This window comes from Phoenix dactylifera, unplaced genomic scaffold, assembly GCF_009389715.1.
Source record: "Phoenix dactylifera cultivar Barhee BC4 unplaced genomic scaffold, palm_55x_up_171113_PBpolish2nd_filt_p 000424F, whole genome shotgun sequence".
Taxonomy (NCBI): Eukaryota; Viridiplantae; Streptophyta; class Magnoliopsida; order Arecales; family Arecaceae; genus Phoenix; species Phoenix dactylifera.
In genome coordinates, this window is record NW_024067861.1 from 49,177 (window position 1) to 76,302 (window position 27,126).

General features: G+C 42.9%; 1 protein-coding gene across 4 annotated transcripts in view; it reads right to left on the reverse strand.

Annotated features, from left to right (window-relative positions):
* Nucleotides 1–27,126, reverse strand: part of LOC103697944 (epimerase family protein SDR39U1 homolog, chloroplastic) — a 119,799-nt gene that overhangs the window by 35,509 nt on the left and 57,164 nt on the right. For all 4 annotated transcript variants that reach the window (XR_005508250.1, XM_039118824.1, XM_039118823.1 and 1 more), the window contains exon 11: nucleotides 26,629–26,699. Coding sequence is in view for 3 of the 4 variants with exons in the window: in XM_039118824.1 (XP_038974752.1) it covers nucleotides 26,629–26,699 (71 nt within the window). In the remaining variant the exon portion in view is untranslated. The remainder of the gene's footprint in view (nucleotides 1–26,628; nucleotides 26,700–27,126) is intronic.

The following is a 27,126-nucleotide window of genomic DNA, read 5'->3' on the forward strand; positions in this document are numbered from 1 at the left end:
GAATATGTTGCAGCCGGGAGTTGTTGTGCTCAAATCATGTGGATCAAACAACAATTGGAAGATTATGGCATTAAACAAGATAAAATTTCCATTAATTGTGATAATACAAGTGCCATTAATCTAACTAAAAATCCAATTCAGCATTCAAGAACTAAACATATTGAGATAAGACATCACTTCATAAGAGATCATGTACTGAATGGTGATGTGACACTTCAATTTGTTTGCACTGATGATCAATTAGCTGATATCTTCACAAAACCCTTGAGTGAAGAGAGATTTAGTGTGCTTAGGAGAGGATTAGGAGTGATTGATCCATCCTAGTGATATTCTCTTCTAGTTCATTGATTTTGATGATTAGATTGTGCTAAATATAGAGTTTCTCATCTATGATCATCAAATCAGATCATAACTTAGTGATTGTCACGAAAATAGCATGATTTTTAGGTGCGTGCCAGAGTTCGAGACGACTCGAGTAAGTTTCAGAGTCGGCTCATAAGGGGGAGTCGACTCGCACATATACGGGAGTCGACTCGAGATCGATGGCAGCATAAGGGGAGTCGACTCGCATATAGTCGGGAGTCGACTCGAGGTCAATAGGCGCATAAGGGGAGTCGACTCGCCCATAGACGGGAGTCGACTCAAGGTCGATGACAGCATTAGGAGTCGACTCGCGCATATTTTGGAGTCGCCTCGAGGTCGAGTCGACTTGAGACTTACAGGAGTCGACTCGCGGTCGGGATCCGAGTTTTTTAACCCTAATCCAAGCGTTTAATCAAAACTTCTATTCACCGCCACCACTGTTCACAAACCCTAGAGCCGTCTCCTACGTCGTCTCCGGCCGCCCTTAGGGTTTTTCCCGTCGATCTTCCTCCGTCCTTTAGGTTCATTCCCCTTCCCTAGGTCAAAAATGCCTCGCAAGTCGGTTGTCTCAAGCCGGAAGAGGCCCCAACCCGCGACCGGTGCCGAGCGACGGTCCAAAGCTCGGAACGATCCCGCGAGGCCACAACCTCCGGTTCGTTCCCCACCGAGGCCGGTTCCCTCGCGACCGTGCGCCGGGAAGGCGGTCTCCACCGGGAGATACGTCAACTTTGACTATCTCTCCCAGGAGGGCTTCACTATAGGAGAGAGGTTAAGGGCCCAAGGTTTAGAGTTCTTGTGTTCATTAGATCTCCCCACATACCCAGGTCTAGTTAGGGAGTTCTATGGAACCGTGCATAGGGGCAATGGGGGTATAGAGGGAACCGTAGCGGGTGTCCCATTATTTATTTTGGAGGATTTCATAGCTCAAATCCTCCATCTTCCCCAAGTAGGGGTATCTCCTACACACCCCGAGGATAGGACTGAGGCCCTTACGGCCATTTTAGGGAGTCCACCCCAGTCCCCACTAGACGAGGTGTCCGCTGGCTCTCTTTCTGTTGAGATGCGGATCCTCCTGAGCATTATTTCTAGGACACTATTCCCTAAAACCGGCCATTTTGACTTTGTGTCTGAGAGGGACCTAGCCCTCATGTATTACATTCTCCAAGACACACCTATTAACTTCCCCAAGATGATCTACAGATACCTATGTGAGCCACTAGACAGACCTAGGCTCACCCTCCCGTATGAGATGCTATACACTCTTATCTTTAGGGAGTCCGAGATCCCTATTCCTGAGGGGGAACCCTCTCGCGCATTGCGATGGACAGATCGCATGGGTGAGGGAACCCTACACAGGATGGGGTTTCATAAGGTAGAGGGAACATGGGTCAGAAAACCATCTTCCACCACACCTACTACCAGACATTCCCCCAGTCCTGACCCTGATTCAGACTTCCCCACCTTTCCCTCCACCTCAGCTCCACCCACCTCAGCCGGACCCTCCGCCTCAGCTCCACCCACTCAGTCGATGGAGGTTCGGATTTCTCCTGAGCAGCTCCGGGAGTTGCGACAGGAGATTGTTAGAGATCTTCGGGACGATCTTCTGAGGGAGCTCAGAGGTCCAGCCACTGCCCCTTCTTCTGCGTTGGTTCCCTCACTTTCAGCCGTGACCGAGATGACGGCTCATCTGAGGGAGGAGATCTTCAACGTCAGGAGCCTGATACAAGCCCAATTCTCCAACATGAGCGATGTCACAAGCAACACAAGACAGATGCGAGATGACATCCGACACGATATGGGCAGCCTGAATCAGGGGGCCGAGCGCTTGGCGAATGTCTTAATTGCCAAGCTGGACACACTCCAGCAGACTCTGACCGAGCTATCCACGACGCACAGTAGGGCCACCTCGGCCATCATTACCCAGCTGGGGAACGTCACGGATAGAGTCGGTCTCCTCATGGAGCAGTCCAGACTGAGAGGAGGAGCCACATCCTCGAGGAAGCCCTAGCTGATTATGTTTACTTTGACATGTATTTACTGCTTTACTTATTGTATTCACAAATGTACTTACATATACATCAATACAATGAGTAGACAAATTTCTTCAAAATTGTGCACATTGATCTCTGCTTGCTTGTGTGTTCTGCCTTCTTCCTTTTTGATACGATGACAAAAAGGGGGAGAATATATTTAATAGATATGTAAAAGAAATCAATGAAAATCAATAAAAAGAAAAACTTTTAAAACACACAATAATTTGTTCTCAGTGGATTCAATACCTCAAGGCTCATTATCTCTCTGTTGGGGCTCCTAATGGAGTAATCTCCAGAATCTATTCAAGGGATATTCGGAGATTAGTTGAATCATACTCAAGAACAAATTGGCAGATTTTTCCTCTAAAAACCAAAAAATTTAAGTTCAAAAGCTTCAATGCACTAAAAGAAAATTCAGGGAATCAAAACAAAGTTGAATACATATGTTGAGGGGGAGAATCTGAATTTTTAAGAAAGCAAAATCATTAAATATATATAAGCCAAACAATTGATTGCATGACATGAAGGCTTATATAATTCCAAATGAAAGGGGGAGCTCTAACTTCGAAATTTATTGTTTCACACCTTTCAAGTTTGGATAAATTAAATAACCAGACACTTGAATTCATTTCAAAAATTTTATTATAAATTTCCTTGTTTGTTGTGCAATTCACTTTACATATACTCAATGTTTTATCATCATCAAAAAGGGGGAGATTGTGGAGTGATTGATCATAACCCTATTTGATTTTGATGAGCTCAAAGCATTTGAGTATATCTTATGTTTACTAATGAATTCAATCTAGTGTTTCAGTGAAAATCTTATAAATTTATGGTTAAGTGCATCTAGATTTGGTTCAAGATATTTTGGATAAGTTAAGAAGTCAAGTTGAACCAAAGTTTGAGACTCGAGTCGACTCCGGGATATTACGAGTCGACTCCAGGCGTATCAGAAGCATTGGCACAGGCTCGAGTCGACTCCGGAACGTTATGAGTCGACTCCGACTGAGAACTGACAGACGAACAGAAAGACTCAACTCAAAACCTGTCAGTGAGTCGACTCCTGAAGTGCGCGAGTCGACTCCGATGCTTACCGAGTCGACTCCGGAGTAGTATAAGTCGACTCCAGGGAGTTACAGACAAAAAGTCAGAGAGCAATTTTCGACCCTGAGAGCCGAGTCGACTCCTGAGGAACGCGAGTCGACTCCGATGGTTGGCAGGTCGACTCCAAAGAAAGCAAGAGTCGACTCTCAGTGTTATACAAGGCAAAAGTCAGAGAGCAATTTTCGGACACTGTGAGCCGAGTCGACTCCCGCAAAGCCCGAGTCGACTCCGTGACAGCGCAACCCCCAAAAGACAGAAGACAGTATTGTTGTCTCTGAGACGCGAGTCGACTCCAAGACAGTTCGAGTCGACTCCAAGGCAGCGCTACTCCAAAAAGACAGAAAGCTGTTTTTCGGATACTGAGAGCCGAGTCGACTCCGGAACAGTTCGAGTCGACTCCAAGACTGCACGAGCCAAACGACAGAAAATCGGGAGTTCGGAGTCTGAGCGCCGAGTCGACTCCCAGAATTTCCGAGTCGACTCGAGTGAGCCAAGTTGAAGAATAGCTCTATGGATTCCATAGGATGAGCCGACTCTAAAAATGCCAGGTCAGTTCCAGGTTTTGGCGAGTCGACTCCGGGTTAAGTCGAGTCGACTCCCAGTCGAGAAGCTCACTTTAATTCAAATCCGGAACAGTTGCCGAGCCGACTCCAGAAAAGCATGAGTCGACTCCTGCTACAGCCGAGTCGACTCCAGATCGCGCGAGTCGACTCCGATCCCAACGGACACATTGTCAGGATGTGCAGAATGTGCAGAACGGCTAGTAAAGTGAGTCTAACGGCTAGTTTCCATAGGAAATGACTTAAATAGCCACAGAGGACTGTAGCAAAGTAGAGAAGTAACATTCCACTCAAAGAAAACAAGAATCCTTCATCTGCAAACTGATTTGTTGCCTAGAGATGGTCACCCAAGAGGGGGGTGAATTGGGTGTTTTAAAACTTTTTGACTAATTAAAACAAAACACACAAGTGTATGTGCAAAGGTAAAACTAAAGTAGCAATCACAGTCAAACGCAAACACACAAAGATTTATAGTGGTTCGGAGCTTCCACTGCTCCTACATCCACTCCCCAAACACCTTTGGGAATTTTCACTATAATCAGCGATTACAGTACGGTAGTTTTGCGAGTTCACTACCCAACTCGTTGTTTTACCCCGGGCTAACAACGAACCCTACAATCCCCCAATTTAACCTAGGCTTGGGACGCCTATCCCTTGTTCCAAGTCCCTTGACTGGAACAAGCACAATAAACAAGGGTTTTACAAAGATTTAAAAGCTCTTAACGAAGCGAATATAACAATGAGAAATAATAAAACCCGGAAGAACCCTTTTAGCCGTTGGAAGCGTGGGTAATGGTGGTTCTTCTGATGTGGATCGCGTTGGCTTGAATGTGAGCTTTGAATGCCGAGTGGGAGTGAGTAGTTGAGCACGAAATCAGATGGAAAAGCTTGAATGCACTTGATTTCTCCTCTTGAAAGCTCTAACTCCCTTGAACCTCTTTTTCTTTCTTCTCTCTTGAATGATCTTGTGTTGGGTTGGTGAGAAGTTGTTGGAAGGCACTTAAAAGCTCCCTTTTATAGCCCAAAAAGCAATAGATCCGTTAGACATAAAAATATGACCGTTTGAAATTCAAATTTACCTGCAAAAGTGTGTCAGTCGCGTTTCAGGCGCTCCGGAGACGTCTCCGCTTCGACGCGAGACGTCTCGGCTGTACAAAATTTCTCTTGACGGTGTTTGGAGTCGACTCGGCACTTTTACGGGGACGACTCTGAAGAAGAACGACTTGAATGCTTGTTCTTCTGTTTTTCTGAGAGAGTCGGCTCGGTACTTTACGGGGACGTCTCGGGATTTTTGCGCTTTTTGCATGGGAACGACTCCGCGACGTCGGGGACGACTCCGTAGTTGTATCACCGAAAAACACGTCCTCTGGAATCCCCTGAGAGAGTCGACTCGGCGCTCTCTGGGGACGTCTCGGAAGTCCGCTTTTTACTCGTGGGGACGACTCCGCGTCCTTCGGAGACGACTCGCGCGCATCCTTTGAAATCGGCCTTTCTGCCGCCTCTGAGAGAGTCGACTCCGCAGAGTCAGGAGTCGACTCCGACCCTGCGAGACGCCTCGCCAGGTGCCGGAGACGTCTCCAGACGTGCCAATTCTTCCTGTTCGTGCCAGAGACGTCTCTGGGACAAACCGGAGACGTCTCGGCTGTCCCTGATCTGTTTTCTTCATCTCAAAAATTCTTCAATAAATCCTTGAAAAATATGGGAACATGCCTAGACATTTCTTACCACTATTTTTAGATAAACACCTGAAATCCTCAAATAAATTGTTAATAAATAGGGAATTATACTCTAGTATTTTGTATTCATCAAAATCCATTAGGAGGTCAACAATCTCCCCCTTTTTGATGATGACAAAACACTGAGTATATGCAAAATTCGAAATTTAAACATATACACAGTATTTGATCAGATGTACAAGTATTGTGTTTTGGTTAGAGCTAGATACAGTGTACATAATTCAAAATAGTCAACTTTCAGTTCTATCCTTATGCATAAGTATTGATCTTAGTAGCTCTTGAGCAATTTTAGCATATCAACTGAATTTGAATCAAGTTAAGATGTAAATTGATGAAATATTGATGCTGAAAACAATTGAAAGCTAAGTACTTTTTGACTCCCCCTTTCTTTTCCAGAAGGGCAATTGTCTTAAAGCCAATATTCTTCAATTTTATCTTTTCTAATTCAACTTTTAAGTATGAGTGTAAATTTTGTATTTTGCATTCCATATATTTGTTCTAGGTTCTACTCCATATACGCTATATATTGGTTCTACTCCATATACTCCATATATTGATTCTACTCCCCCTTTTTGTCATCAACAATGAAGGGGACAAATTTTCCTTAGGTACCTAAAACACAATTTCTAGTAGAATTCAGCATATTACCATGAATCACTCAAGGATATTCAAGTTATGCTCCCTCTGTCCAAGTTATTTTTATTAATGAATTCAGCATTCATTTCACTCCCCCTTTGTTTTGGAATTCATTTCAGACCTTTTAAAAGTAGTTATCACAAGTTGTGCTCCCCCTGTTTCATATGCGTTGATAAGTTGTGTCAAATTTGAACACTTAAGGTATGTTATGAGATTTTTATGGCACATTACAGAATTACATACACAAAGTTTGATTCCACAGAATTAGAAACATACAAAGTTTCAAAAGGAATTGTATGACATTTATATATCATTGCAATCATTTGAAGTCATTACAAGGTTAAAAAGGAAATCATTACAAGTATTGATTCCTAATACAAAAGAGGTTTCAAAATGAGCCTAGGGTTTTACAAAAAGGTGAACCCTTGATGTTTACAAAATGTCCTTCAACGGCGACGTTGCTCAATAGCCCTAGCCGCGGCCTCTATAAATCCATTTATTGAATCCAGTAGAGTTCTAAACTGATCTCCCTGAGATTGATGGAAGGCTGCCACTAGTGCTTCAAACTCAAGACTTGCCCTTTCAATTTTTCCTCTAAGTTGGGCAACCACGGTGCCCACATTGCCTCCAGGGCTCGTCAACTCTTGAAGACCATCTGATATGATCTTCAATTTCTCCTGTAGCTCAATTGATCTTAAAGTTTGGATGGTACCCACATGAACCAATTCTGATGCTGTAGCTTCTACCTGAGCTTTGATTTCCTTCAATTCTTGTAGGAGAGCTTCATGTGAGGTACGAATGGGGGCCAACTCAGCAGAGACTATCGATCTCATCTCTTCCCTCATCTGCTGGCATATCACAGATGCTAGAGTGTGCATCTGTTCATCTGATAGGGAGAGAGATCCACTGACTGGAGGAGGAGGAGGCATAGAGGTGGATGGTCCAGCCGAGCTGGAAGGTACATCAGGGAAGGCTATAGGGCTATGTGGAGGAGAGTGGTGGTCAGGCTCCTGATGTGGGATCTCGGGCTCTAAGGTTTGGGATTTTCTTTTAGGGACCTTAACCCAAGACCCATCTTTCTTGTGAAACTCCATTCTATGCAATGTGCTCTCATTGTAGTAATCGGTGTTTCGTAAAGATTTTGCCGGCTCATTTTCTAGAATTGGAACCTTGAAATGTTTGAACAGTAGGGTGAAGATCATCCCATATGGTATGCTAAACCTAGAATACCTATGACATGTGGAGATGTAGTTCAACATAAGTCTGGGGAGGTTTAGGGGAATCCCTAGCAAGATGTGGTGCATGATGGCTAAATCTCGCTCCGAAACGAAATCGAAGCGACCGGTTTTTGGAAACAAGACCCGGTTAACAATGCTCAAAAGCAATCTCATCTCGACATTGAGGTCTTGGGAGTTAACTACGTCAAGAGGGCCGCAGTCCTCTCTTCCTAGAAGTAGGTTTAGGGCAATCTCCCTTTGGGGATGTGAGGTCGGAGCCTCACCGTATTTAGGGATTTGCAATATGCTAGATAGAATATCCTCATTGATTTCTATCAATGTCCCTCGGACATGTCCGGTGTACCCTGAGTCCCCTAAGGCCATATTGCTAAACATTTCTCTAACTAGGCCGAGATAGGTTGAAATATTTAGGGTACATAGGTATTCCCAACCTTGGGCTTGGAGTCTCTCTCCAATAGAGAACTTCTCACTAGCTAAAAATTGGAAATCAATGTACCTACCCGTGGTTACTGTGCGATTTGCACAGGAAAGAGTCACGGTTGGCGGAGCAACCGGAGGAGACGGCGCGGAGGGCTCTTCCCTCCGTTCCTCGTCGTCGTTTGCTACTCTAGGACGCCTCCCACCCGTTCGCCTAGCTCTCTTAGGTGCCATGGATTGGAAATCTTAGGGAAATGGGAAGATTTTGGTTCGGTTTGTGGTGGAGAGAAAATGGAGGCTAGGGTTTTGTGTTTTCGTTGGGGACGAAAGAGGATAGCTCGGGTCGGCTCGAGCTGTTTCGACCTAATTTAAAAACTTTCGTTCGGTCCCCGAGACGTCTCCGCGACTAATGCGAGACGTCTCGCCGGGGGGACGTCTCTGTGATTTGCCAGAGACGTCTCCGGCACTGAAAAATTTCAGACTGATTTCTATCTTTTCCCAATTTATTTTATTCAACCACAAGAATCAGTGTGATTTCTTTTGGTGAATATAGAGTGAGTTTGCTTGTGATCCTTCCCTTCAATAATACATCCTACAAAAGTTTTTATAATGATTTTTGAATTCATCAATATTGAAATGAGGAATGTTTGACCAAGTTTCGAATGCCTATGAAATAGGCTCTGAAAATATCTCCATGAAGAGTCCAAGGGAGGGTAACCATCCTCCGGAAAGTCAAACAATTCATCATCTAACTTTGATAGATTCATGTTTTCACTTATTAGATACTAGGTTTGCTATTTGTCACCTTGAAGTGGATTATTAGTTTGAGTAGCAAGGCATTGCATTACAAGTTCAATTTATTTGCTAGGATCATACAAGCACAAAGCATTCCTTAAAATGTTGAACCTATCTTTACTAAGGGGCTTTGTAAAGATATCGGCCAATTGATTTTCAGTACATACATACTCAATCATCACATCATTTTTCAGCACATGATCCCTTATAAAGTGATGCCTAATCTCTATATGTTTTGATTTAGAGTGTTGGACAGGATTTTTTGTTAAATTAATTGCACTTGTATTATCACATCTAATTGGTATGTTGTCCATTTTGATACCGAAGTCTTCAAGTTGTTGCTTAATCCAAAGAACTTGGGCACAACAGCTTCCAGCTGCAATGTACTCAGCCTCTGCTGTGGATAAGGCAACTGAATTCTGTTTTTTGCTAAACCAAGAAACCAAATTAGCACCCAAGAATTGACATGTGCCACTTGTGCTTTTTCTGTCGAGTTTGCACCCGGCAAAATCAGCATCGGAATAAGCAATTAAAGTTATGTCAGATTGTTTAGAATACCATAAGCCTACATTAGATGTCCCTACTAGATATCTGAAAATTCTTTTAACAGCTTGCAAGTGTGATTCCTTGGGACATGCTTGGTATCTAGCACACATGCAAACACTGAATAATATGTCTGGTCTACTAGCAGTAAGGTAAAGTAAAGAGCCTATCATACCTCTGTACAATTTGCAGTCTATACTTTTACCTTTTTCATCTTTGTCAAGCTTGCAACTTGAGCCCATGGGTGTGCTGATTTTCTTTGCATCCTTCATCTTGAATTTTTCCAACATTTTCTTGATATATTTGGACTGACTGATGAAGATGCCTTCCTCTGATTGTTTTATTTGTAGCCCAAGGAAGAAGTTGAGCTCACCCATCATGCTCATTTCAAATTCTCCCTGCATAAGCTTGGCAAACTCTTGACAAAGACTATCATTAGTAGCACCAAAAATTATATCATCCACATAAATTTGCACAAGCAATAAGTCATTCCCTTTTCTTTTAATGAAGAGGGTTTTGTCTACATTTCCTCTTTTAAATTTATTTTCAATTAGGAAATTACTTAATCTTTCATACCATGCCCTAGGAGCTTGTTAAAGTCCATACAATGCTTTATGCAATTTATAAACATAATCTGGATGTAAGTAGTTTTCAAAACCTGAAGGTTGTCCTACATAAACTTCCTCCATTATATAACCATTTAAAAAGGCACTTTTTACATCCATTTGATAGAGTTTGAAATCCATGAAGCATGCGTATGCCAAAAGTAGTCTAATAGCCTCTAACCTAGCAACAGGAGCAAAAGTTTCATCAAAATCTATTCCTTCCTCCTGATTATAGCCTTTGGCAACTAGTCTAGCTTTGTTTCTTATTACTATTCCATCTTCATCTAGTTTATTTCTATATACCCACTTGGTGCCTATAATTGAAACATTAGGGGGTCTTTTCATTAGAGTCCAAACTTGATTTCTTTCAAATTGATTTAATTCCTCTTGCATAGCATTTATCCAATTTTCATCCTTTTCGGCTTCCTTTAGTGATTTGGGCTCTATTTGTGAAACGAATGCAAGATAATTACTAGTATTTCTTAGAGAGGATCTTGTCCTTACCCCTTGTGAAGGATCACCAAGGATTAGATCCCTTGGATGACCATGTGCATACCTCCATTCCCTTGGAAGATCTTGATTTCTTGCTTGGGGTTGATCTTCTTCATCTTGCTGAATTGTATCTTCCTTGACTTCATCCTCAAGTTGTTTGTCTTGTATGGAGAACTCCTTCATTCTGTCTTCAAGTATACCTGCATCACTATCTTCTTCTTTTCTAGAAGAATCTCCATTAGCTTCATCAAAAACAACATGAATGGATTCTTCAACAATGAGAGTTCTCTTGTTGAAGACCCTGTATGCTCTACTAGATGAGGAATAACCTAAGAAGATCCCCTCATCTGATTTAGCACTAAATTTACTTAGATTGTCCTTTCCATTGTTTAAAATAAAGCAACGACAACCGAAAACATGAAAATAACATATATTTGGCTTCTTATTTTTCAGCAACTCATAAGGTGTTTTTTTTAAAATAGATCTGACTAATGCACGGTTTAAAATATGACATGCAGTATTTATTGCTTCAGCCCAAAAATATTTTGGTAGATCCGATTCGCACAACATGGTACGAGCCATATCTGCTAGTGTGCGATTATTCCTTTCTACCACCCCATTTTGTTGGGGTGTCCTAGGGGCCGAGAAATTGTGATTTATACCGTTTTCTTCACAAAATTTTTCAAAGTGCTAATTTTCAAACTCGGTACCATGATCACTCCTAATTGCTTTTAGTTTAAGATTAAGTTCATTCGAAATCCTATTATGAAACTTGATAAAAGCGGGAAAGGACTCATCTTTATGTGCAAGAAATGAAACCCATGTAAAACGTGAAAAATCATCAACAATCACAAGACCAAATTTCTTACCTCCTAGACTAGCAGTTCTAGTAGGTCCAAATAAATCCATGTGAATTAGTTCTAAGGGTTTTGATGTCGAGACTATGTTCTTAGACTTAAAGGAACTTCTTGTTTGTTTCCCTAGTTGACATGCAGCACAGATTTTGTTCTTTTCAAAGTCTATTTTTGGTAATCCTTTGACTAGATCTTTTGTAATCAATTTAGAAATTAAATCCATGCTAGCGTGCCCTAACCTACGATGCCATAACCAGCTAGTCTCATTGACTTTGGCATCCATGGCTACAAGACATTGGCCATCCTTCATGGTGAGATCATCAAGATCTACCATGTAAACATTTCCACGCCTATGTCCCGTAAGTATGATTTCATTGTCAATTGGACTACTAATTATGCATAGTGAAGATTCAAAAGACGCTTTAAAGCCTTTGTCACAAAATTGACTTATACTTAATAAATTATGTTTTAATCCATTAACTAATAATACATTGTCAATAAATGAGGAGGGTGATATGGAGATTTTACCAACGCCAATGATTTGACCTTTAGCATTGTCTCCAAATGTGACTACTCCTCCTTTCGATTTCAAGGTGACGAAAAGGCTCTTGTCACCGGTCATATGCCTTGAGCAACCACTATCAAGATACCACATTCTCTTTTTACTCCCGGCTGCAAGGCATACCTGCAAAATAATCATGTGAAGCTCTTAGGTACCCAAGTTTTCTTGGGTCCTTCTTGGTTAGTGTAGTTGGTCCCCTTAGGCACCCACACTTTAGTTGTGTTTTTACCTTTTACAAATGTATTCTTGTTAGATTGAATCTTTCTTTGAATGCAAGAATAGGCTTTATGTCCACTTTTCCCACAATAAAAGCATGTAGGTTTTTCAGTTTTGGTATCTTTTGCTTTCACAAAAAAGTTCTTTAGATATTTTTGTTGTTTGCTAGTTTTGTATCCTAATCCGACTTTATTAAAAATAGCTCTTTGATTGGATAGAATAAGATTTAATTTTTCAGAACTAAGTGTAAATTTCTCCACAATTGGTTTGTACTTATGTACCTCATTTTTAAGAACCAAATTTTCTTTAGCCAATTCTTCCTTATCATTTTTAAGGGATTCGACATTTTGCGTAAGTGAGGTATTACTATTGAGTAGGGATTTAACTTTTAGATTTAATTCCTTAATTAGTGTTTTTGCCGTTTCGTTTTCAATGCTAAGCTTTGAATTTTTATTTTCTAGGTCAATGGTGTTAACATTTTCAACGCTCTCCTTCTCAATCAATAGGTTTTTAATGTCATCCTTTAGTTTTTGATTGGAGGCCTTTAATTCTTTATTCTTTGCTCCTAACATACTACAATCACTCATGAGCTCTTGGAAAGCTTCATATAATTCTTCTAAAGTAAAATTTGTGGTTGAGCTTTGACATACCTCATCGTCTTCGAATGCCATGAAGCACAAGTTGGCGGTCTCTTCCTTCTCTTCCTCGGAGGATGATGTGTCACTATCATCCCAAGTTGCTTTCAACGCCTTCTTCTTCTTCTTTCCAAAGTGCTTCTTCTGTTGAGGGCATTCGGAACGGATGTGCCCCGGTCTCTTGCAATCATAACATATGATTGGGTCTCTTTCTTTTTCTTTTTCCTTTTTCCAATCATTTCTCCCTCCAAACTTCTTTCTTGGGAAGGGTTTCTTTCTTCTCATGAATTTCTTGAACTTCCTTACTATTAAGCCCAAGTCCTCATCTTCACTTTCTTCTTCACTCTCACTACTTTCTTCTTCACAAACACTCGAAGTAGCCTTGAGTGCGATTGTCTTCTTCTTTGGCAAATCTTCTTCATGTTGCTTCATTGTGAGCTCATGCATCATCAATGAGCCCAATAGTTGTTCAAGTCCCAATGTGTTGAGGTCTTTAGCTTCTACGATCGCCGTGACCTTCGCTTCCCATGCTTTTGGCAAGGACCTGAGAATTTTACTCACAAGTTCTGGGTTAGTGTAAGATTTACCCAAATTCTTTAGACCATTTATTATATCAGTGAAACGTGTGAACATGCATGAAATGGTTTCGTTGGGTTCCATCTTAAATAATTCATATTTGTGAACCAGAATGTTCACTTTAGATTCTTTGACTTGATTGGTACCCTCATGGGTAACTTCAAGCCTATCCCATATTTCCTTTGCGGAACTACATGTGGAGACTCTATTAAACTCATTCACATCTAGAGCACAAAATAATGAGTTCATGGCTCTAGCGTTGAGTTGAACCATCCTATTATCATTCTCATCCCAATCCTCCTCAGGTTTGGGAACTTGAATGCCATTAACCATGTGAGATGGTTCGTGTGGTCCCTTGATTATAACCCTCCACAAGGCATAATCTTGTGCTTGAATAAAAATCCTCATTCTAGTCTGCCAATAGGAATAATTTATCCCATTGAAGAGTGGAGGTCTATTGGTTGCCTGCCCCTCAGCAGGAACATTGTTGAAGGGTGTTGCCATCTAGATCTTTGGCTAAGACGGTTAGGTCTTCAAGAAATACACAGAGCACCCGCTCTGATACCACTTGTTGCCCAGAGATGGTCACCCAAGAGGGGGTGAATTGGGTGTTTTAAAACTTTTTGACTAATTAAAACAAAACACACAAGTGTATGTGCAAAGGTAAAACTAAAGTAGCAATCACAGTGAAACGCAAACACACAAAGATTTATAGTGGTTCGGAGCTTCCACTGCTCCTACATCCACTCCCCAAACACCTTTGGGAATTTTCACTATAATCAGCGATTACAGTACGGTAGTTTTGCGAGTTCACTACCCAACTCGTTGTTTTACCCCGGGCTAACAACGAACCCTACAATCCCCCAATTTAACCTAGGCTTGGGACGCCTATCCCTTGTTCCAAGTCCCTTGACTGGAACAAGCACAATAAACAAAGGTTTTACAAAGATTTAAAGCTCTTAATGAAGCGAATATAACAATGAGAAATAATAAAACCCGGAAGAACCCTTTTAGCCGTTGGAAGCGTGGGAAATGGTGGTTCTTCCGATGTGGATCGCGTTGGCTTGAATGTGAGCTTTGAATGCCGAGTGGGAGTGAGTAGTTGAGCACGAAATCAGATGGGAAAGCTTGAATGCACTTGATTTCTCCTCTTGAAAGCTCTAACTCCCTTGAACCTCTTTTTCTTTCTTCTCTCTTGAATGATCTTGTGTTGGGTTGGTGAGAAGTTGTTGGAAGGCACTTAAAAGCTCCCTTTTATAGCCCAAAAAGCAATAGATCCGTTAGACACAAAAATATGACCGTTTGAAATTCAAATTTACCTGCAAAAGTGTGTCAGTCGCGTTCCAGGCGCTCCGGAGACGTCTCCGCTTCGACGCGAGACGTCTCGGCTGTATAAAATTTCTCTTGACGGTGTTTGGAGTCGACTCGGCACTTTTACGGGGACGACTCTGAAGAAGAACGACTTGAATGCTTGTTCTTCTGTTTTTCTGAGAGAGTCGGCTCGGTACTTTACGGGGACGTCTCGGGATTTTTGCGCTTTTTGCATGGGGACGACTCCGCGACGTCGGAGACGACTCCGTAGTTGTATCACCGAAAAACACGTCCTCTGGAATCCCCTGAGAGAGTCGACTCGGCGCTCTCTGGGGACGTCTCGGGAAGTCCGCTTTTTACTCGTGGGGACGACTCCGCGTCCTTCGGAGACGACTCGCGCGCATCCCTTGAAATCGGCCTTTCTGCCGCCTCTGAGAGAGTCGACTCCGCAGAGTCAGGAGTCGACTCCGACCCTGCGAGACGCCTCGCCAGGTGCCGGGGACGTCTCCAGACGTGCCAATTCTTCCTGTTCGTGCCAGAGACGTCTCTGGGACAAACCGGAGACGTCTCGGCTGTCCCTGATCTGTTTTCTTCATCTCAAAAATTCTTCAATAAATCCTTGAAAAATATGGGAACATGCCTAGACATTTCTTACCACTATTTTTAGATAAACACCTGAAATCCTCAAATAAATTGTTAATACACAGGGAATTATACTCTAGTGTTTTGTATTCATCAAAATCCATTAGGGGGTCAACATGATTTGAACGGAAAAGAAGGAAAAGAGCCATTAACTCCATTCAATCAACTCTTTCCAGCATTAAAGAAGTCTCCTCCTGCCTTCAAGTCTTCCAGACATTCAAGAGGAGACCCAAAGTTCAAGAAGCCTTCCTCTACTTCATCACAAACGTGTTTGAGGGCTCTTAACTTTTCTCTTATTTATATCGCTGTATATCTGCTTTTTAGAAGCTCTATTTTTCTGTTTGTCTTTGTTATTTCCATTTGGTCTTTACTTGATTCAATCAGGAGATTGAATCAAGGGTGTATAGGTTTGTTGGTGAGCCTAGGTTGAAACCAATGATGTAAGGGTTCGATTGTGATCCCGGAAAAACAATCGGGGTGGTTCTAGTCGGTGAGCCTGGGAAAACCGACCGAGTTCGTTGTGACCTCGTAAAACAACAAGTTGGATTGTGAGCTTGTAAAACAACCGGCTGTAATCCGAGGGATTATAGTGAATTCCCAAGTGAGGCTTGGGGAGTGGACGTAGGAGCAAGGGTTAGCTCCGAACCACTATAAAATCATTGTGTTTGTGATTGCATTTGTCTCTCTTACTTTCATTTCATTCACTGCACATAGCATCTAATTAATCAACTTGTGAAAAGGATTAATTAGTATCTCACAAACCATTTAATTGTAATAATTATTTTAAAACCCAATTCACCCCCCCCCCCTCTTGGGTTGTCTATCTGGGCAACAAATATCCTTGTCCTCAAGGATAAAATGTGGATGCCACCGGATCATCTCATCAGTCCTCCCAAAAATCTCCTTCTCTTGGCCTTCTTCCCCGGTAGATAAGTACTTGCCATCTCTTCTATTTCCTCCAATCTTCCCTTGAGTACAAGGGAAGCTCTACTTGGATGCCATGCTCCAACCGATCAACCCCATGATTGTTGTAGAACGGCCCATGCTTCATGTCGAACATTTGAACATCCCTCCACCTTGATGCTTCATGGGTTATACTCCACATCGTACTTTCGGCACCCTTAAGTGCCCCATAGTAGTCCTTCTCAGCCTCCTCCGCTTCTCTACTTGGGATGTAGACAAACTTGAACTCGAACTGCCGTAGTAATTCCCTGAATTTTTGCCGCCGAAGGGTCACCGTCTATTCCCACATGTTGGTCATGCATTCATGGTCACAAATCAGCAGCTTGCTGCTGCTATTCATGGCACCAACATGGTCTTCTAGGCCTTCCGCTGTGCTCGAATTATCATGAAGATAAATAGCCCGAGATCGAAGGGATACCTCAGCTTGACTTGTGGTTGAAGGGCTACAGAATTTACTGAAATTTCTGTGGTTGCAGAATTTTCAGCTGCCGAATCATGCTCGTGCACGGCCACGGGATGATGGACTTCATCATGACCATCCGCTGCGTACTCGGTTGCAACAGCAAATGGGAGTGTCTCTGGTGCTGCAAGATGGCCCCCAAGATCAGCCCTTTGAGTAGCCTCCGGTTGCAAGGAGATGAGGTCCTTGCTGCAGAAATTTTGGGAGTCAAACTTTGGTTCTTTTGCCTCCTCTTGAGGCCGTGGCTCTCCCATAGCATCCCTACCATAGTCAGCAACACTCTGCTCCTTTATCTCCTCCATATCTCCTCTTCGGTCTTCAAGCTTTTGATCATGGGAAAGCTCCTTCTTGGGTTCTTTCATACTAGCATGGTTTGCCCTATGCTTTATACTCTCCCGGGCCTCCTCTAACTCCCTTTTTATCATCATTAATCGGCCCTCTATTTTATCTTCACTCCTCCTACTTTTCCTATAGCCATGCTCCCCATGGTGGATAGCATAACTACTTGCTTCATCACTTTCTTTTTCATACCACCCCCGGGCTTGCCGTGAGGCATATGACCCAAACATTGCTCCATGAGTCCTTCTATACTCCTTTCCTTTTCTTTTTCTCTCCCCAACTCTCCATCCTTTCTTCTCTTCTTCTTTCTTCTCTTTTCCTCACTTCTTGCTCTTTTCTTCCTTCCTCTTTTCTTCTTTCTTCCCTCATTCTCATTCTTCCTTCCATGAAGTTCCTCCGGCCAATAGGCCTTTGGACATGGAATGGGTCCTCCTCGGGCTCACTCTCTTCTTCCCCATGGCTTCCTCTTCTGAAGCTAGGCCCTTCTCCATCTAGCCATCTCTCTATTTCAACACCCCGAGATTCTATTCTTCCTCCTCTCCTCCAAGGACTCATCTAATTGGTTAGCCCTCAAGCTCCCAACTTCACTTCCCCTCTCTCCTCTCCCTTGGCCCTGCCGTGATGTGTGCAACCAATGTTCTCCCTCATTGGATCTTCTTAGCTCTTTCTCTCTTCCATTTTCACTAACTCTCCTTTCTAATCTTTCTAGGTGGGCATTTACACTGGCTAGGGTAGTTGATATATTCTCAAGGGTTTGGTTTTGACTTTCAAGGGTTCGGTTTAGGTATTGAGAACTCCCCTCTAAGGCCTCAAGCTGTGCATTTTCATGCCACATCATCACTCCAAACCTCCTTTGGTCGTCACCCAAGGGATGATTTGGGCCTCCTCTTTTATATCAAAATGGGTTGTACACAACTCAATCTCCTCCGATTACAGCAAAAGTGTACAAGCATGAGGATCCTCACAGCCCGAGAGAAACGTGTTGTTGCTCTACTTGCTCCTTACCCGGTGTAGTTGGAAAAATGACACGAAGTACTACCACTAGCCTCCCTCTTGTGCCGTCCCGCATATACCCTAACACTGAATAGTTGGATCAAATAGTGTCGGGTACTACCAGTAGCCTCCCCGTTGGCACCATCCCTATGATGAGCAATATAGAAAACAATCCGTCCTCTTTACAAGGAAAAATGCTCTCACTCCCTTTGCAAGTAAAGAATTTAAAGTGCTGAAATTTAAGCACTACTTGCAAGTAAAGTAACTTCTAATATACCCCCTCTCAAGTTCAACAAGTAATACGAAGGTAGTAAGAATTAAACTTCACTTCTAGGCATGCAATGAGAAGTAAAGCACCTAACCTCAGCCCAATGTGTAATCTAAAATTTTCGGGGTTGTAGGCATTTCCTCTTGATGGTGAGATCTTCGACGGAGCTTCTCTTGGAATTTCTCCCAACGAATTCTCTCAATGAAAGCACCATTGATGGAGGGTGGCTTTTGGCCCCAAGTCACTACACCAAATCCTTGCCTCATGCTTCTTGCGCGCACCTCGTTAAGTTGCTAATTTGGGCCGAAGAAGGTAACGCCGGTTGATATCCACTTCTTTGGATGGTCACGGATACAAGCCAAGGGGTGGGCCTACTGGCTGCAGCTTGGCCCGACCCTTAGCTTGTTGCAAATAAAGAATGCACTCCTCCGGATAGTCGTGGGAATCAAGACAAGGGGCGGGTCTACTGGTTGCAGCTTGACCCGTCCCTTGGCTTAAAAGAGACAACACAACAAGTATGGACACAAGTATAAGATAGAGGAATGCTTGATGGTTGCTTCTATTCCCAAAGTAAAGAACATACAAAGATAATATAGTGGAAACTATGATTGGTCTCCACTAGCTCAAGTCCAAGAACAAGTTCAAGGACCGAATACAATAGGGAAAAGCCCTTCCAAGCCTAAGGTCGAAATACAAAGCAAACTACAATGTTCAAAGATGTAAGATAATAGCCCCCAAAGACCCTCATTCCCTCCTATTTATAGTGTTCTTCAAGTGGCACAAGAGTGGCTAAGGCATAGGGGTCTTCACGGCTCATGTAGGGCAAAAGGCTTGGCCAAGGCATGGCCAAGCCTTAGGCATAGGCTAGCAGCTGGGCAGGCCCTTGGCCGGCCCGACTGTGGCCTTTGCAGAGGGCAAGCAGGCGGCTGGCAGGGCCCGGGCGTGGCTGGCCGCAATGGCTGTTCGGCAGAGGCCAGGCAGGACCTGGGCGGCCTAGGCGCGGCAGGGGGCGCTGGCAGGGTTCTTGGGCGCGGCAGGGCACGGTAGGGGGCGTTGGCAGGGGCCTGGCGCATGGCAGTAGGCGCCAGGCCGCGCGCAGGGAACTGGCATGTTTGGGCGGCCACGGCAGGATGCTGTCGCGCATGCGAGCGCGGTCGGCCGTGGGCACGCGCAGGCCAACAGGTGCCGAGCGGTCGCGCTCGAGCGCGCCAGGCCCAGCGGCCGACAAGGTTGGCCAGGCCGAACCTCGCCCGGCCGCGGGCGCACTGGGCGGCGCAGGCGCGTGGGGGCGGGCGCGCGTGGTTCGCCGCCCGTGGCACTGTAGCGGGCAAGGTTCTTTAGCCTGAACCTCACCCGACACACTATAGCTGGCGAGGTTCTGCGGCCTAAACCTCGCCTGCAGCATGGGTCACGGCAGAATTTGGTTGCGGCAAGGCTCGGGGTTGCGTTGGGCATGCTCGGCCGAGGTTGGGCATGCTCGGCCGAGGCTTGGCATGCATGGCACCGGCCGACCATGGATGTGCTTGGCCAAATGAAGGGCTTGGCCAAGGCTCTCCAAGCAAAGTAGTTGGCCTTGGCTTGACCCTCCGTTGGCCTTTTCATGGCCCGATGCCCTCCTTGGTTGGCAGCGCTTGCGAGGGTCCTCAACAAGCTAGCCACCGCGGCCGCCCCTAGGCTTGACCGAGAAGGAAAGGGGGGGTGGTTTACGGGTCCCTTATTTTGGGAGAAGAGGAAGAGAGGGATCTCCTTCCTCTTTCCTCTCATTTTTCTCATTCCCTCCAAATTCTACCACACTCCTTACTTAATTCTATCACACCCCTTACTCAAAAGGAATTGGAGAGAATCTAAGGGCTCACCTTGCGCCGTGTGGCAATCTGCGTGAAAGAGGAGGGGCGGATGCCCCTCCTCTTGGGCGTGTGGAATCAAACAAGGAAAGAATGGGATGCCCCCTCCTTTCTTTTGGTGCAGATCAAAGAGGAGGGGCTGACACCCCTCCCTTATTTCTCTTGTCCCACATGCATGAAGGACCCTTTCCTTCTATGCTATGATTTCCTAATCTAATTAGGAATGATGTGGTCCCACTTGTTTGATTTAATCCTAATCCAATTAGGACCCAATGTGTCCTCCAAATTGATTCATGTGAATCCTAATCCAATTAGGATTCAAACTGGACTTCATTAAGTCAGTTCCTTATCTAATAAGGAGTTCTAATTAATTAGACCTTCCCATCCTTATCCAATAAGGTTAAGTCTAATTTAATTAGGTCCAATTGAATCAATCAAAATTGCAATCCAATTGCAAATCATTCTTCTTTAACTCACTAACTCTTAGTGCGTTAAACCAATTGTCAATCAAATTGACAACCATGATCGATTGCGATTCTAAATCGCAATCCAACCGTCGGAACGATCAAAACCTCCAATGTATGTGACTCCAGAGGTTCTATTCTGTCTGGTAGTGAGATATATTGTGATCTTTATCAAAATATCATTGAAACTCCTTTCAATGGGTTGAAACAATTTCAACTCTACTCACCAGGGTTCACTGATCATCAAGTAAATGCCTTTGAGTCCCACAATCCACTAGTGACACCTAGCAGCATATAATGGCAACCCAGCAGAACGGAATGAATGAACCTCTAGGTGCAATTAGCGTATGATACAGTACCTCTATCGTGGATCTCGACATGACGGAGGTTATAGATAACTCGTCAAACTCTATCGCCTGTCTTATGTCAAATTTATTTGACTCAAGTTCGAGATTGGAAAACTCTTTTTCCAGAACTGCCCTGGCCAAGATCTTTCGAACTTAGTGTCATAAATCATATAGGATCACTCCTAATCTATCAAGGTCAATAGATCCCATCTAGATGCAACCCTAATCCGACAGTGAACCTACTGCAGCCAATCTGCACCACAAGGACCCTTAGAGCCCATGTTTATGTACTCGTCAAACTACAGCAACCTCACCGTGATTAGCTGAGGCATCGCAGGTCTAAATACTAGTCATACAACTGCAACATCAAGTAAGTCACTGACGAGTAGATAGACATCCAAGTGACTTCTTGCTTTGGTTACGCTCAGTACCCTTGTTCTCTAACAAGCACTTGCACAATCACTCCAGTGTCCCCACACTATGGACTTAAGACTCATCCATCAAAAAAAGTGATCTAGCACTAATCTTATCGGATCGATCACCGTCCTTCGTGATGATCCATTGATCAGGAGCAATTCAAGAATTAACTATCTAATGACACATCTTAAATTCTTAACTCTTAAGAATGTGTTATCATTTTATTAATTCCTAGGATGATTCATGGACACATAATAACCTGAATGAACAAAATGCCCGATTTTATTAATTAACAAAAGGTCAAGTATAAATTTTATGCCCTCAGAACAATTACAATGTGTCTGCCTAATTGGCTTCTAAGGCATACTCCTAACAATCTTCCACTTGTACTAAAGCCAATCAGACATATATCTAAGCCCCATCTTCTCAAGATATGCTTCTGTCTTCTGTTGACTTAGCTGCATATTGAAATAAGACATCATTTCACAAGAGATCATGTTTTGAATGGTGATATATTGCTTGAGTTTGTATGTACTGAAGATCAATTAGCTGATATCTTCATAAAACCATTGAGTGAAGATCGATTTTGTACCCTTAGAAAAAAATTAGGAGTGATTGACCCATTTGAATGATCTACTCTTTACTCCTAGTAAATTTAATTCCTCCATGATTTATTCCAATCTAATCTGAGCCTATTTCTATCATATAAACTTATTGAAATCATTAGAACTCAATTTAAATTTATTTCAACCCAAGACCATTGAATATATTTGGGTTAGACAGGGCTCGAGCCGACTTGAGGTAGAACTGCGAGTCGACTCGTGCTCGAGTCGACTTGAGCTGTTGCGCGAGTCGTCTCGAGGACGGACGGACGATTACTTAACCTAGTAGGGATGTCTCTATCTTATTTTTTCCTTTCGTCTCCTTGTGCCTCATTCACTCTCATCCCCAATAGTCGTCCCTAGAATCCATTTCCTTAGGGCTTCTCTCCCTCCATTCCTTAGATTTCGTGGCAATGGCTCCCAAGAAAGCAACCACATCCTGCGGAAAATGCCCCCTTGTGGCAAGCGAAGCGGAGACCGGTCCAAGGCAAGGAACGAGCCAGCTCATTCCGAGTCCGAAGCTCCTTCCTCCCCAAGACCGATTCCCTCGTGTTCGTACGCTGGGAGGGTGGTCACAACCGGGAGGAAAGTTGATTTTGATTTCCTCTCCTAAGAAGGGTTCACCCTAGGGCATCATCTTAGGGCACAAGGCTTAGAGTTCTTCTTCACCTTGAACCTTCCCACATATCCAGGGCTAGTGAGAGAGTTCTTTAGCACCGCTAGTAGAGGTGGCGGCAGCATCATTGATTGGGTAGGAAATGTCCAAGTAACCATCACCGAATCCCTAATCTCAAGACTCCTGAACCTCCCCAATGTCGGTGCCTCTCCTTCATCACACTCTGATAGGATTGAGGCTCTTAGAACCATTCTGGATAGAGAACCCGAGAGTCCCCTAGAGGAAGTATCTGCCAATCAGTTGAATGCTGAAATGTGGCTCCTTCTAAGCATCATTCATAGAGTTATCTTTCCAAAAACTGGGCGTTTTGACTTCATATCTGAGAGAGACCTTGCTATCATGTATTACATCATTAAGGAGATTCCTCTAAACCTCTCTCAACTTGTCCTTCTTCACATGACTGATGTCCTTAACAGGGTAGGACTAGTCTCCCTTACGGGATGGTTCTCATATTAATCTTTAGGGAGTTTAGAGCACCTATTTCTGCTGGGGAGTCCTCTCATCCACTCCGTTATACAGATTTTGTAAACGAGGGAACCCTTCAAAGGATGGGGTTTCATCGAATAGAGGGAACCTGGACTAGGACAACCTTGAATCCTTCTGCTTCCTCCTCTGCTCCACATCCCAATATTCCTGCAGCTTCCCCTAACATACCCTCTTTGCCTCCCATCCATGCACCCACAACAGCACATCGTGAGCCATCTTCTTTTCCCTCGCCACTTGCACTGAGTGAGGATCAGTTGCGGAGATTGGCATCCTTTCTGACTGATGAGATGGCATCTCACGGCTCATTAGGTGGACGATCTTCCACAGACATCCTACCCTCCACTGCTGCTCTCACTCAGATGGTAGCTGATATAGGAGCCGAGCTTTTTAGTCTTAAATGTCTTCTACAAGGGCAGTATAGATGATTCATGGATCTTGAAGACGACACAAGACAGCTGCAGCAATCTGTAAAGAGGGATTTAAGGAAGCTCTATGAGAATGCTGAAGAAATGGCCAATAAATTACTTGGCGAGCTTCATGAAAACAGTCAGAGGGTATTTTAGCTCAGGAAAACCTATCAAGAGACCTCCCTTGAAATTATTCGGGATCTTGGCAAATGCACTACTGCAGTTCAAAAACTCATAGAAACCTCCTCATCTAGACCATCCACCAGCAGACGTCGCTCCTCTTCTTCATCATCTTCTTCTTCTGAGTGATCATGATTGTGTATTGCATTTAGCTACATTTTGATGTCTTTTTGGTGCACAATGTAGTTTTTCTTATATAGTGCAACGTCTTGTAATCTGTTGCAACACAAAGAACTTTCCTTTTGAGTAATTCAACTCATGCATTTTCTTCACTCACACTTGACTTGAATGCAAAATATTTCCATATGCATGAATTTTCTTTTTGCTGATGACAAAAAGGGGGAGAAGAAAGTAAGAAAGATCTAAAAAATTCCTATGCATTGATTGAGGGGGAGAAGAAGCATTGATTGAGGGGAAGAAGAATTATGAAAATATGTTGGGATGGGATGAAAATGTTTGGGATCAAAGGTCAAACATTTGTTTTAATTCTTTTTAATCATTATGCTATGATACATTGACTTAATCAAGCTCTGATATTTTAAAATGAATGAATTCTGAATTCAGACCAAGAAGACCTTGAATAAGTAAAGAATGAAAAGTATAAAAACAAGACTCATTCATCTAATATAGGCAAAACAATTAATTGCATATTATGATTGCTTGTACAATTCCAAGTGAAAGGGGGAGTCTTAAGTTTTAAAGTTTATTCTCCATACCCTTCAACTTTTGGATAAACAAATTATTAAACATTGAATTCATTCTAATTCTTTTGACTTAACTCATATTATGTGTAAATTTATTTGCATATACTCAGTGTTTTGTCATCATCAAAAAGGGGGAGATTGTTGAGTGATTGTTGTTCCCTTATTTGATTTTGATGAGCCCAAAACACTTGAGTATATTTCATATTATACTAATGAATTCAAGTGAGTGTTTTAGGAAATATATTGCTATATACATTAGGATGACTTAGAAAATGGTTCAGGATTCTTAAGATCAGTTATTATAATGCTTGGAACCATTTTAATCTTGCCCTGCACTCGAGTCGACTCCAAGATTTCTCGAGTCGACTCTGGCACAAAAGTTTGTATCTGGCACGACCTCGAGTCGACACCCAGGTTGGACGAGTCAACTCCTGCTAGATTGGCTGAAAACAGAATTACCGAGTACAGAGCCCGAGTCGACTCCACTTGAGATTGAGTCGACTCCGGAGAAAAGACAGAAGACTCATGTCAACCCAACTGATACCGAGTCGACTCCAACAAAAAGACAGAAGATCTATTTCTCAATCCAACTGATACCGAGTCGACTCCAACAAAAAGACAGAAGATTCATTTCTCAACCTAACTGATATCGAGTCGACTCCGAAAAGTAAAACATAAGAGTGTTTTTCTACGGGACTAAGATCAAGTCGACTCCTAAAGATCGCAAGCCGCCTCCAACTTTTGGCGAGCCGACTCTAGATGACGCAAGTCGACTCTGATAAGAAAAGGCAGAAAGATTACTTTTTGGCACTATGAGATCGAGCCGACACTTGAAGTACGTGAGCCGTCTCCTGCTTTTGGCGAGTCAACTCCAGAATGTCACGAGCCGACTCCTGCAGGATAGCTGGGTAAGTACTTTTAAAAGATGAAGTGAGGGAGTCGTCACCTGAAGAACACGAGTCGACTCCAGCCACAGTCGAGCCGTCTCCGGTCATATTGTCAGGTTGCATAGTTGAGTCAGAACGGCTCTTTCACCTTTTGTAACGGCTAGTTTTCGAAAAGGAAGGCTCTGAAAAGTGTTTAAAAGGAGAAAGGAGACAAGAACAAAGCATCCATTGAAGAGCATTCAAGTTTACATCCACCAAAAAGGATTGGAGCCTTTCTCAAAGCAAAAAGAGGAGTAATTGCCCAAATATTAAATTCAGAAGTACTCCTCTCATTCAAGGCTCGATTAACTGATCCTCAACTACCAGCATATTCAAGAGAGGATCCAGAAGAGAAGAAGCCACATCCTACTTCAACATAAAATCTATTTGAGAGCTTCTTCCCTTTAATATTGTTTATATTGTGTTATAACTATATAACCATGGTCTATCATACCGGTACGTACCAGTCCAGCCTGGGACCGGTACCAGATCAGCGTGGAATCTGGTACCGATAGCTTATCGTTGGAGAACCGATATGAAACCAGTACGAGACCGGTATGGGATCGGTATGTACCGGTTCGGGCCGCCACCGGTATGCCAACTGGTACCGGTACGGCGGACCTTGTATATAACTCTTATATTCTGTTATTATACTTGATTCAATCAGGGGATTGAATTAAGGGGAACAAGGTTAGTTGGTAAGCCAGTATAAAATCAGCAAGTTAAGTTGTGGTTGGTGAAATAAGGAAAACCAACTAGATTAGATTGTGATCTCGGAAAAAACAATTAGTTTGGTTGTAGCCAGTGATCCTGTGAAAACCGACCGAGTTTGTTGTGATCTCGTGAAAACAAGTTAGGTTGTGAGCTTGTAAAACAACTAACTGTAATCAGAAAGATTATAGTAGAATTTCCAAAAGGATTTGGGAAGTAGACGTAGGAGCGGGGTTGGCTCCGAACCACTATAAAACTTGTTGTGTTTGTGTTGTGGTTCCTCGAGTATCTCATTTCCATTGCTTTCTTCATAGTTAAAATTTATCTCTCAGATTAAAATCAAGAAAGCTTTCATAATCTCATTAGACATTTTGAAAAGAAATCAAAATCTTTATTCAAAACCCAATTCACCCCCCCCCCCCCCCCCCTCTTGGGTTGTCTATTGGGCAACACAATCACTTTTCAGAATTGAATATACCTCATCAATTATAAAAGAAAATTATTCTAACATACAGCAAGCTACCTCTGTAAGAAGGATTTGTTAAAGATTCACATATGAGGTTCACCAAGTCATCCAGATGTATCCAGGAAAACCTGCAAACATAAAGAAAAAATATCTTGCCATGATGATCAAGATGATTATGAGCCGTAAAAAGAAAAATTCTTAGCAACGGTATTCTCATGATATGTTACCAGTAGATGCTTGCTAAAACATAACAGGAAGATAGTTTCAAAATCAAATTACTGAAAACATCTGCACATAACTTGTTAAATAAAATGAAGATGTTAACTAAATAAGTTTGTTCTTTACATACTGGATAAAACATGAGAAATAAAATCATGCCAACCAAGCACATTAATCATGATGATTTATAATGTATATTTATAAGTATTTCCCCTATAACTGTCTTGCATTTTCAATTTCTCATCAATAAATACTAGGAAAACAAAGGAAATATTCATCCTTTAACTTGATAGTTCCCATAGAAATATTAAGATCTGCAATATACATGTCATCCCA